The sequence below is a fragment of the Melospiza georgiana genome, chromosome Z (assembly GCF_028018845.1).
Source record: "Melospiza georgiana isolate bMelGeo1 chromosome Z, bMelGeo1.pri, whole genome shotgun sequence".
In the NCBI taxonomy this organism is placed as follows: domain Eukaryota; kingdom Metazoa; phylum Chordata; class Aves; order Passeriformes; family Passerellidae; genus Melospiza; species Melospiza georgiana.
This window is the reverse complement of record NC_080465.1, coordinates 47,797,346-47,809,945: the sequence shown is the minus strand read 5'-3', so window position 1 is coordinate 47,809,945 and position 12,600 is coordinate 47,797,346. Positions and strand designations below refer to the sequence as shown.

Sequence of the window (12,600 nt, the reverse complement as noted above, 5' to 3'; positions counted from 1 at the left end):
CCAAGTAAATTTAAGAATGCATCCACACCTATTAGTACTTATGAAGGTAAAAAATACATCTGTTTCACAGTGCCACATGAAGTTTGTGCCTTAGACCAGAGCTGTATGAGCAGATTCTGCTCCATCTGCAATGACCACTTCCCTGCAGTTGCCAATTGAGTTGGATTCACAGGGTAACTCATACCCTCTTGCCAAAGTAATGCACATGTAGCTTCAGCTAGAGTTATAAATTTATTTATTTGTTATATTTGTCCCTTTGCTTCACCTACAGCTGTCATAACAAGAAAAAAAAAAGTGAGGACTCCCATCCTCCACCTGAAGAAAATTATAATCCCTTTAAATAGTTTTGGTTTTTTTTTTCCATTTCAGGTTTCTTTACTAGCTAAAGAACTTCAGTTAGTGGTTACAAGAGTTTATCTGATCCTGGTGTTTGTTCAACTGTGTCATTTACTTTTACAACTGCAACAGAAACTTGTACCAAAGCCTGTGAAAGCTAAGTCTCTGAAGAGCCAAGTATTGACTGGAAATGTTGCAAAGGTAAAACAAATAAAGGAAAACCAAGTTCATGTGGACAAACAATAAAGTAAGTGCGGTGTATTCAGCTTCTTCCTGGAAAACTTCTCATAGTTTCTACGCTTCAGTGTAGGAAACACCCACACATGTGTGTTTGTATGTGTGCAGACTGTTTATCTAGCACACATGATATAATGACCAAGTGTAGGGGTATGTTGATGGGAAACACCTGTCTCCTCCTACTGCTAAAACCCCCCATATCCTCAGCTGCATGCATTATGACAGATTTCCTGAAGGACTTCCTAGCCTTCTAACGAGTCAGAAATCCTGAGGAGACACTATAAAAAAGAAAACCTGAATTACGTTTCATGTTTCCTTATCTGAAAATAAAAATGTTCTTCCCATAGAAAATTAGGTAAAATTATTTGCTACAAGGTTGGGTGTTTTTTCTTATAAAAATGCAAAATTTCTGGTGAGACAAATTCTACCTACTGAAATGATCCCTATTGTCTTTACACAATAGTGTAAACTTGTAAACTTCTCTGACAAAGAGAATAGGGAGAGATGAACTAAAAAGTAGCAGTAATGGAAGTAAGACTATCCAATAGAGTTAAGAATACAGAATATCTAGCTTGGCCAGTACAGACACCACCAGGAATGGGAGGTTATTGAAAATCAGTTAACCAGCAAGTCTGCTAATGTACATCAAAAATGAGATAGACGGGAATAATAGAAGTTGCATAATGGATTTTTTTTTTTCCTTGAGAATAGTAATATTTTAATTCTAGATCTATTGTCCTCATCAGAAGCTCTGTGTTTGCATCTGGTCATTCTGCATTAGAAAGGGCATTGAGATAGGAGGAGGTGTTAAGAGATTGGCAACATGAATGATACAGACACAAAATTTTTCCATGTGAAAAGGTTAGTTAGAAAGCTGATGAAAAGGAGTGGCCTACAAATATATAAAACAACAAATCCTTGGGTCACAATACTTCTACTATTGGGAAAATTAGACACCAGGATGAAGAAAATTTGTTACATTGCATAGGGTTCATCTGTGCAAGTGAGTGTCAAAAATACTGCGAAAGAGAAAAATTCAACAATTTTTTGTTTATTATATAATGATCAACATTCAGTCTGAATAAGTAAAATACCCAGATTTTTTAGGCTAAGTAATACACACAGTAAGGAGAGTTCTGGCATACACATACACAGGAACTACTGAAGATCTTGAAGAGATTATCCCTCAAGGAAGATTATACTGTAACCACCAAGTTTCTTACTGTTCCCATTCAAATATTTGCTGCTGACTGCTGGCAGAGACCAAGAGCTGGATTAGCTTGCATAGACCACCCATGTGCTGAAGTATAACTGCCCCTACTGCTAAGGGCACCAGACTTGTGTTTGTGCCAGATCCCTCTAGGTGGGCAGGAGCCTCTGTTTTTCACTCTTATTTTCACTTATTGCCCCATGAAGAAAGGTGCTTTAGAGCATTAAATTACCTTTCCGCATATTAGAGAAGTTTCCAACTGATACTCACAAATTCCTCTTATAGAGATAACTGAAACACAAAATCACCTGAAGAATATTAGATTTCTAGGGTGCAGAAATCAATTAGATTTACTAGCTCCAATAGGAAATGTCAGTTTTCCAGAAAAAAACCAACAACAATTCAGATCCACAATGGAAAAAAGCAAATTCTAGAATGCCATAAAAGAAACATTAATATGTTACCCTTGTACTACTTTTCTTATTTAACGAGGTATCTAGAAATTAATTACAACATTTGGACATGGTACATGCTGAACTTGCGTCAGCTTGTTCCTGATGTATTCGGTATCAGATTGAATGATAGGTCTATTTATAGTGCTCCCAGAATTTGTGATACATCAGGGAATTACAAGCCAGATACTTCTGACATTTACATAAATATTCATGGACATCTACAATTTGTAAATCAAACTGAGTATTTCCTGGTGTTTATGGTTAGTGAAATCTTTTTATGCATCCCAAGAGATGCTAGTGTCTGGGCCTAGCTCCATCTCGAAGGCTGGCTTTGTGTGGGGATGTTTTAGGCACAAACAGCAAAGCCCAGCCATTTATTTACTGTAAACTGTAGCAAGACTAGTCATCATACTTTACCTGACTCTGTATGAAGGAATGTTTCCTGTGATTTTTTTATAGAAGATCTGGCTTAGGCTGTCAGAACATGCTTAAGCATAAATTTGAAAAAAAATTGTCTATAAAATACCTGTAGATATACTTCTGTTTTCTGTTTATTTCACACTAATTAAATCACTTCCAAGGCTGCAGCAAGGACCACAAAATTCCACTGAAGGAGCACTCAAGTAACACTAATTGAAAGAAACAATAAGAAACACTGACCGATTCAACCTGTACCACTGTGATAGATTCACTTAACCTATCTGTATGATGAACAGCTATTTAAAAAAAAATTAATCAAAAGCTGAAACTTATGAACATGTTACTTCTCTGCAGTTTTTTTCTTGGTTTTTGGGACCTAAGGACTGGAGCTTTTCTTTCTGAGATGTTAGGAAATGGTATTGAGATTATATTTATTCACTTTTAGGGGCTCTGTAGGCAGTTTTAACAAGGAGGTAAATCTGCAGCAACACAGAGTTAAGTGTGATTCACTTGCACCTGCTCTCCTACTGCTACCTAATCTGACTTGCAGTGTGCCTTGCTATTTTGCCACTTTTCCCGAGACTTCAAGTCAACATTGCCAAATGTCTGAATTGGATAGATGATATTTTGGCATGTAAATTCATCTAAAAAAAATCCAAGTGAGGTTCAAAACATCCCTTCAGCAGTGACACGGCATTCTATGAATTACAGAATATGAAAAGCTAAATATGAAACTAAATGTGTGATTCATCGTGTTCACCAGAAAAGTTCAGACTTATGCATTCAAATATTTTCTTTCCCAGAAAATGTTGAATGGCTGGTCAAATAGAACCAAGATATTTCCAGTGAGATGGGACTGTAATGCCTAATAAATAAAATAATAAACTTTAATCTGGTTTCTATTTCCATTTCATTACCAAGCTTGCAACACTAAAAAGTTTTAATATTACGTTCTTTTCCCTAAGACAGCTTTGACATAATTAAGAAATCCCCTTAGAGAAGGAATTCCTGAAAACTGCTGTTTAAGACAGATATACCACTTTCCAGCCCAGTTCCCAAGAGTTTAGTGGCTTGGAGTACAATTATCTGGCAGGAGGGAATCTGCCTTCTTATGTACAAATGCCATGAGCAGCTGGCTGCAGAAGTGGTGTTGGCAGTAGCTTCAGCCACATGACTGTTCCTCTAATCCAGGGAACTATGCCAAATTGCAGCCAAAGAAGAAAAACAGAAAGAAAGCAGAACAAAAGAAAATCACATTACCCAACAAAGAACCTCTCCTTCTTTTCCAGATGAAGGTACAAATGTCACGATTATTATTTCAGGAATTGTATCTCCATAGCTAACTGAATGAAGATGTAGATCCGACAATGTAATAATTTAGTAAATTAGTAAATGACTGTGCCGTTTCTCTATAAAACCCATTTTACTTTGGAGCTTACCATCTCTAAAAAATTGTCCCCACAGAAAGATTTTACTCAGCAGATAGTCACTGTGCTTTTCACAAATCATGAAACAACTCACATATGGTGGAAAAAGAAGACTTAATGACCAGCCAGGCAGATCCTGATGCCTCTGGAGAATCTTTTAAGTGGTCCTAAGGACCTGTCACTAGGTCAGTGGTAGGTGTGTTTGGTATCTAGCAGGACTGAGTGTCAATAACATGTTCTTATTTGTACACCTCAGTAATGTGCAGGCAACTTTGATAGGTGATGTGGTTCTTCATCCATGTGTGACAGGATTTAGAGATCACGAAAAAGACTTCTAAAGCTTCTATCTCTATTGATTCTTCAGAAGTTTCATGAGACTCTAAAGTGTAACTGTGCTGCTACTAAGATATAGTTTTTACAGTCACATTTAGTGCTATTTTTCTGTGCAAATCTAAAATCAGCAGGAAAACTGTGTCCTTATTTGCATTTCAGTAAGGGAGGTGTGTTTCAATTTAGAAAGACTCAAGGCTTTAAAATGAAAGGAAAAAAAAAGGGAGAGAGGAAACAAAAAAGAAAAGAGATGAACTAACCTGTGTGTTATGGAAACAAAAATAAAGATGTTCACTTTTTTTTTGTATTGGAGCAGAAGAATGCACATCTTCCAGAGAACAGAGTGGGCACGCATCCCCACAAAACTAAGCAACCCTTCTCCTCCAGCCTGCAAGAAGTTATGTAAATTGTGAACGGTTCTTGTGGCTTCCTGAGTCTCCTCTCTGCAAAGAACTGACTCCTGGCCTTGGTTCCATATCTAATTCTGTAAATAACTGCATTTCTAGTGTACAGTCAATCATAAGTTTATCTGCTTGCTCTTTTACGCTACTTTGTTTTTGTTCAGTTCAATTTGCTGAAGCTTTAAGACATGATTTATTTGATGGGACAGGTAGAGTAAGAAGAGCCCTAACTGACTGCATTACATTCCACCTCTTCCTAGAAAAATTGCATTGTTTCAAGGCATATTTTTCCCTTAATGTGGGAAAACTTGCATCAGCCGGAGTCTTCTTTTACCTTCTGAAAGCATTTCCTGATGAGCAAAGAAACTCAATTCACTATTTTGCTATAAGGTGGCATTCTTAATTTGCCTGTAAGGGGCATCAGTGTATCACAGAATCTCCCAGAAATTAAGAATACAAATTAAAACATGACAGTCTATTTAATCCATGGATTCTGAATGTCTCACAAAAGAAAAATTCTGCTTTTTTCCCAAAATGTAAGAAAAAAATTTTAAAATTATGGCAAACTTCACATTTTAAATGGTTTGCTGAATAATATTCACCATGGAATGCATGGACAGCACTATCAGATACATAGTTTTAGAAACCAAAGTCCCTTGACATCAAATATTTGAGCACCATGAGCAGAACTGTCAGTTGACATAAACAAGGTTATTAAATTACATAGGCACTGAGTACTGTAAAATTTTGTAGTAGATTTCTAAATATAACCTACAGTGTGAATGGAGCCATGGCAGTGACATGGCAATATATATATATATATATATATATATATAGGGATTTACAGTTAAATTAAACAGCAATAGCAAAGAATACGGCTAAAATTCAGTAATACAGCAACAATGTTTTTTTGTTTAAATTATCTGCCACCTCTTCCTAGTTTTTAATAACTCATGAAAAATAAACATGTAACACTCTAGGGTAACACAAAATTCATTCACACCTCTGGACTTATGGTAAAGGTTACTTAGTTATTTTTAGTTTAATTAACAACTTTTAAGAATATTTTCACTTTGCTATATTGAAAAATTAGAAAAAGTGAAATATGTACATAATAATGAAAATAATCAGATCTTATATTAACATGTTAAATGACACATGTTTCTTTTTTTGTCTTTAAAGCAAATAGATAGATACATAGAAATATAAATAGATAAAGATATATTGATATAAAGTTATAAAAGAAACATAAGCAGCTTACTTAAAGCAAAAAAATCCCCTTCAATAAGATTTCTTAAGGGAATCTTAAATGAACCCGATGATCTAGCTTTGAACAGATTCTAATACCTTTAACTGTTATTATTCTTTTTGTCAAAAACATAGGGACTGGTATGTTCTGTATGAACAGGCTAACTTTTTCAGAAGAAAATACTGAGAGAAGTATACAGTACCTAACAAGTTCTTTTTAATAATATATATACAGTGTTTGCTATCAGTAATCCTACATAAAGCATTTATACTCTGAGGCATTTTGTGTTGTACATGTGTGCAAATAATTTTGAATGTTGCATTGATTAAAAAGGTTTTATTAAGATGATATGTTGTAAGTTTTTCCCTTAATTATATGCAAATAGGAGGATCATAAGAGTTTTTATTTGAAAACATACGTGAATCTGTAAGGAAGGAATCTGTAATAAATGTAAGGAAATTGAAGAACAAATATTGGTTCAATTACCAAAAGTAATGTGACAAATAATGGAAATCAAGCATTGCTACTGCTATTTTAAAACAATAGTTTAGGGAAAAAATACAATCTGTGTGTTTTTCTCATTTGCTAAACTTACTTTCAAAAATGTTCAACACAAAAAAAAAAATTGACTAATATGATTTTCTGGCAAAAGCCTCACAACTACAAATATTGGTTCAGGTTTGGTATTCTGTATCATCATGTTGAATTTTTTATTTAAATATGCTTACTTATTATAAGTACTGAGAATTCTTAGAATTAATATTTTCATAACAACACTGACATAAACATTAATCTACCTTTTCCCCCAGCTTGGTATGCCAAAAATATTCAAAGTTATCATTTACTTGAAAAGTGCAGTTTCATACACTTCCATGATCACTTGTTCACAGTATTTTTTCTTATACAGAAACAATACCTTTTTTTTCTGATATACCATGTTCAAGCAAAACCTTCATAAGCTCAAGCTTATACAAGCCATTTCCAATTTTTTAATATACTGTAATGCTCTAGAAGAATAAAAAAGATCCACAGTTGCAACTATTACCACTGTCAATTGCCCCGTAAGCCACCAGAAGAGATACCTGTAGGACTTCAAAAAGCGAAATCTCATCTTATTTCTTGGAGATGGACGAGGCATATTGGCTCCAAAAGGATCCCACAGAAAGGCCATGGGAAAAGCTAATTCTAAAACTGTCTGATAAGTATATCCCTTAGGGGACACAGGACAGTGGTGCTGGAAGTGCCCACACTAATCATGAAACGCTCGTAACTGTGTAAGGGTACGTCCTTTTCCTATGGTATGCTTTGGCAGAGATGTGGCTGGCTGAGAGCACAGGCTAAAGGGATAACTGGGATTTCCTGCTGTGTGAGGCTTGCCCTTTGCATAAACATCTCCTATATTCAGGGCTCTTATCGCATTATTCAAGTGAGAACTCTTATGGTAAACCCTTAGATAGTTACAGCAGCCACTAAAGAGCACAGAACTATGGTGCTAAGGGAGACCAGAAATAGCCAATGCTCTGATTATTCACTGCTGCCCAGACAAAACGCCTCAAATTCTTAACAGTCTGTTCAAAGTATTTTAATATGGGTTATATTTGAACAACCTGTTCCAACTGACATCAGGCAGCTAGGAGTATGGAGAGGAAAAAAAGCCAAATGAACAAAAAAACCCCCAAACTAAAATCTGCTACATCCCTCAATGTGTGCCCCTAGCACAGCAAGGAGCTAGTAAACAGGGAGCAAAACTACTGCAGGAAACACAATCACAAAGCCCTCATTGCCTCTTTGTTTAATTCTTAACTATTTTCAAGTGTGTCTTCCATCCTCACAGCTTCTTAAGAGAATCAATTTATAACATTAAGCAGCTTTCCTGAGAGGGCTTAATTATCTACAAGAGATCAGCCACTCTAAGAAAGGACATCTCAGTCTGGTAGATAATTTTCAGGCCTCCTCTCAGCCTTTTTCAATGACATTCCTCCTGTGTTGTATTACCACCAGTGATGTTGAGAACTGAACTCAGTTCCTTCCTACCTGAGGTTATTGCAGTTCAGTGTCTTTTTGTTGTTTGTTTGGTTGGCTGGGCTTGGCTTGAATAAAAAATGAATCATAAGTCAAAACATCTTTTTGATTTATTATTCATTTTTTATTCAAGCCTCAACTCTCACATACAATTGTTTCAGCCTACCTTTAGCAGTGCTGAAAGCAAGTGGCTGTCGCCCTGGCTATGATCTCTCAACAGTGGTAGGCAGAGTATTCTCCCCTTTCAGTGATATGGAAACAAAATTAATTCAGATACTTTTATTCATAATAAATGTGATCAAGAAGAAACTGAGTATTCACCCAGAACAAGGTTAAAGATAAAAATTTAGAATTACTCGGGGCTTTACCAGAAAAGTTCAGACACTTAGAAAAATTAATTTGTAGGGATAAACTACAAATATCTATCGATTATCTGATAAAATTTATTATTTTCATGGTGAAGTGTACTATGAGTAAGTACACTCTTCAGACAGATTGCAAATGTAACTGCATATATTTTTCTCCTTGGTGGAACCATTTTTCTCCTTTTACACTGAGAAATGTGCTACAGAATCAATTGATAATATCATCGCATAATAAGTTTTCAACATGTGGGATTCATAGGTGAAAGCCTGAAGGCCAAAAGTAATTTTTTTGTTTGAGTAGTTAAAAGTATAGACTATATAATTGAATTAAAATAATCTAGCAACCAATTTTCAAAGAAATAGAATTACAGTGGTTAGTAAGGTGCCTTCTGAGTATTATAAGCTATAGTCTTCTTCAAAATCATTATATCATTAACGTCTGGCTGATTAATAGATCACTTTAGGCATGCCTGAATAATAATGAATGTGAACTTTGCCAAGATCAATATTTCTCTTCTGGTAAATAAAGCCAGGGTAGGCTGCATTTTTATAATTGTATCCTAACTATCTTAATATTGTCAGGTTTTTTTCCATTTCACATTCGGTTTCTAAAAAGGATTTTGTACAACACATTCATGCAGCAGCAATATTTGCCTTTTTATTTCTTTTAATAAAGAAAACTGAACCAAATAATCTGAACGCACTAATTGTGAGCTCTCTTTCCTCCTTGGTGCCTTTACTTCACTGTGGCAAAGTCTTTTAATGAAGGCAATCACAATAAGGTCACAGAAATAAGCCTCTTACAAGATTAGTAAAGACTAAATTTATACCTTGATATCAAAACCACTTATTGTCACTCTGTAGTGGCATGCAGTAAATCACTGAACCAAAACATGTCACAGTGCTTACAGAAATTCAAAGAAATGAAGAAGCAAATAAATCTGTAATACACCCTGACTTTCACAGAGAGGTTGCTAGACTCTTCCATCCATTTCCCTTTTCTTTCAGACCAAAACATTTCTAGAAACACTCAAATAACATAAAATGATTTGGCATGAAGTTGCTTCTTTTTTGAAGTGTTTTTTTTGGAAAAAATAGCTCAATAGTGTGAGGAAACAAACTCATAATTTTATATAAAAGAGATATAATCAATCATTGCATTCAATGATAATCCACACCTCTTACAGAAATGAATGCTGTAACAAAAAACTGTGGCCCCATACCTTTGACATTCTATGCAGCTTTGTGATTGCAACTTCTGCTCTACATTTTTTGACAGACAATGGAATATCAGCCCCACACTCCTAGTTGCCTAATGGTCTGCTATGATGGCTTCAGATTTACAAGATCCACCAAAGGTGAATTTTAAGAAACATTTTCACTATTCTCCCACATATGTCAACTACCACTTTATATAGAACATTTTCATATCAATAAATAGCAAAATAATATTTAGCATAATTTAAAAATTGACACTTAATGTAATAATGAGCACATAAACCCAAAAGAAATTAGAGTTTATTTTGGTCAGTTGAAATTAGGTCAGTGTAAAACCTCCTGTAAGTAACTATGTCTGGTCATAAGCATAAATACCCTCACAAGACATGGTATACTTTCCTGTTTTGACAGATGAAGTGGTGGTAGATGTAGGAAGCAGAATAGAAAAAAGACTCAGGATACTTTTAAGCTGAGGGCTTTCCTGCACTCTCCCTTTTTGGCTCCTGCACAGTCATGCTCCCTCTCTGGGCAGCCTTCCCAAAGCCTGTATCCTCTGTGTGGTTCTATTGTAGTCAGTGTCGTAGCTTGAGGAAAAAGATCTTACAGTTCCTATTGTGACAATGGCAATGGCATGGCTGAGTTGGTATCTACTGGTCAAACTAAAGAAAAAGAAGGAACTGCATAAAAAGATGAAGCTAGGATGGGTGACACAGGAAGAGTATAGAGAAGGATGATTATTTAGAATGACGTCAGAAAACTAAGGCAAAGCTGGAGCTGAACTTGGCAAGGAACACAAGGAATACCAAGAAGGGTTTCTATGGGTAAGTTAATCAGAAAAGGAAGGTCAAAGAAGGAGCAATGGCCCCTCTTGAACAAGGCTGTAAAACTGGTAACAAGGATGAGGAAAACGCTGAGATACTCAACAATATTTTTGCCTCATGCTTCAGTGATAGTCTCTCTTCCCACACTTCTCAAGTGGATGGACAAAAGGATGGGGACTTGTGGAGCAAAGTCCCTCCCACTGTAAGAAAAGATCAGATTGGTGACCACCTGAGGAACCTGAATGTACATCAGTCAGTGGGACCTGGTGAGATGCACCCCAGAGTCCTGAGGGAAATGGCAGCTGTAGGTGCCAACCCACTCTCCACGATGTTTGAAAGCTCATGGCAGTCCAGTGAGGTCCCAGGAGACTGGAAAAGGGGAAACATTGTGCCTTTGTTTCAAAAGGGTAGCAAGAAGGACTCTGGAGGTATCAACCAGTCAGCCAGCACAGGAAGGACATAGACCTCTTGGAGCAAGTCCAGAGGAGGTCATAAGGATAATAAGAAGAATGGGTGGATCTCCTGTGAGAAAAGACTGAGGTAACTGTGTTTGCTCAGCTTGGGAAAGAGAAGGTTTTGGGGTGACCTTACATTACCTGAAGGGAGCTACAAGGAGTACAAGAGCTACGAGGAGTGACAAGACAAAGGGGAATGGTTTCAAACAGAAAGAGAGTAGGTTTAGATTAGGTATCAGGAGGAAGTTCTTTGCTGTGAGGGTGTGCAGCAGTGGAACAGGTTGCCCAGAGAAGCTGTGGATGCCTGGAAGCGTTCAAACCCAGACTGGATGGCGATCTGACTAACCTGGTCCAGTGGAAGGTGTCCCTGCCCATGGCAGGGAGGTCAGAACTAGATGATTTTTAAGGTCCCTTCTAACTCAAATCATTCTATGTTTCTGTGGTTCTATGATGTAAACTCTGTCATGTTGTTTAAAAAATTCTTATTTATCCACAACTGGAAACTTGGAAAGAGTTCAAACTGAGGTCATTACAACAGGCAGGATGGTTTACATTAGCATAGAGCATTTTACAGATGCTTCTCTCACAGTTATTCCTTCTGTTTTCAAATACTGTCTTATGGTTTTGTTGGATACCTCCAAACAAAATGCCACTGAATTTTGTATGGCTAGCATCAAATATTTACCCACCATTTCAAAGATATATCTTGCACAATTCAAATTATAAATAATTTAATAATATTCATGTAAATTTTGTTATGGACTAGATAGTTTCCCAGCTTTTTTTTCTTTCTGTCTTGCTACGAAAACAAATTAAACACAACCTCCAAAACAAGAATTATGAGGGAACAATTTGAATATAGGATAAAATTACATTCTCATTTTCTCCAGTAGAATAATAGTGTTTATTTTCACATAGAGCTATTTCAATAAAAGTTTATGCTGGAGAGCTAAAAATATGTAAGGCCTAGGATTAAATAAAATTATTTTCTATATTTCATTAAGGTTTTGGAGAACTTCAAGGTTATTTTTAAAAAATTCTTCTGAATTCCATTTTTTACATTGTTCCTTTATGCAGAATATTACTTTTTCCTCTGGGAAAAGTATCCTGAAATTTGAAGTATTCTGAAAATTGAAGTATTCCTTTTTCACCTGCAAAAAAACAGGTCACCCTAAACAAAAAAACCCTACCCAAATCTGACTGAGTTGTAAACTGAAAACTTGAACTTTTAACCCCCTCAAAAGGCAAGCAGATTTCCTTCAGTCTTTCATTTTTCCATCACTCTGATCTATTTTAACACCTCAGGAGGTCTGAATATATATTACTTTTGAAACCAGCTTGGCTCTATTAATGTGTACAATGCAAAATAAATCACAACTTATTTCATTTGGGATCAAGTATCAAGAAAAAGGCATGTTCTCCCCATGTTTTGTTCTGTAGACTTAAATAGTCTGCCCTAGACTAGTATCTCTTTGTACTGCAAATGCTTTCCAATTATTATTATTTATCATCCCTTCTTAGCTTTAGTGCTTAATCCTGCAGCCTGTGTCTGTGAAAAAAAAATCTGGCTAAAATATTTCTGTAAGGCTTTTTTATTCAACAGCAGTTTCTGAAGTGTTTGGCAGTAGTGACACTACTCTTGTGACTCTGTAAG

At 36.0% G+C, this 12,600-nt stretch overlaps 1 protein-coding gene across 3 annotated transcripts in view; it reads right to left on the bottom strand.

Annotated features, from left to right (window-relative positions):
• Positions 1–12,600, bottom strand: part of PDE4D (phosphodiesterase 4D) — a 347,631-nt gene that overhangs the window by 142,906 nt on the left and 192,125 nt on the right. Inside the window, exon 1 of one of the 3 annotated variants that reach the window (XM_058044064.1) lies at positions 7,148–7,248. The exons of the other annotated variants lie outside the window; for them this stretch is intronic. Within the exon in view, the coding sequence (XP_057900047.1) occupies positions 7,148–7,236 (89 nt within the window). The 5' untranslated portion in view covers positions 7,237–7,248. Of the gene's footprint in view, positions 1–7,147; positions 7,249–12,600 lie in introns of those variants that run through there. 3 annotated transcript variants of the gene reach the window in all.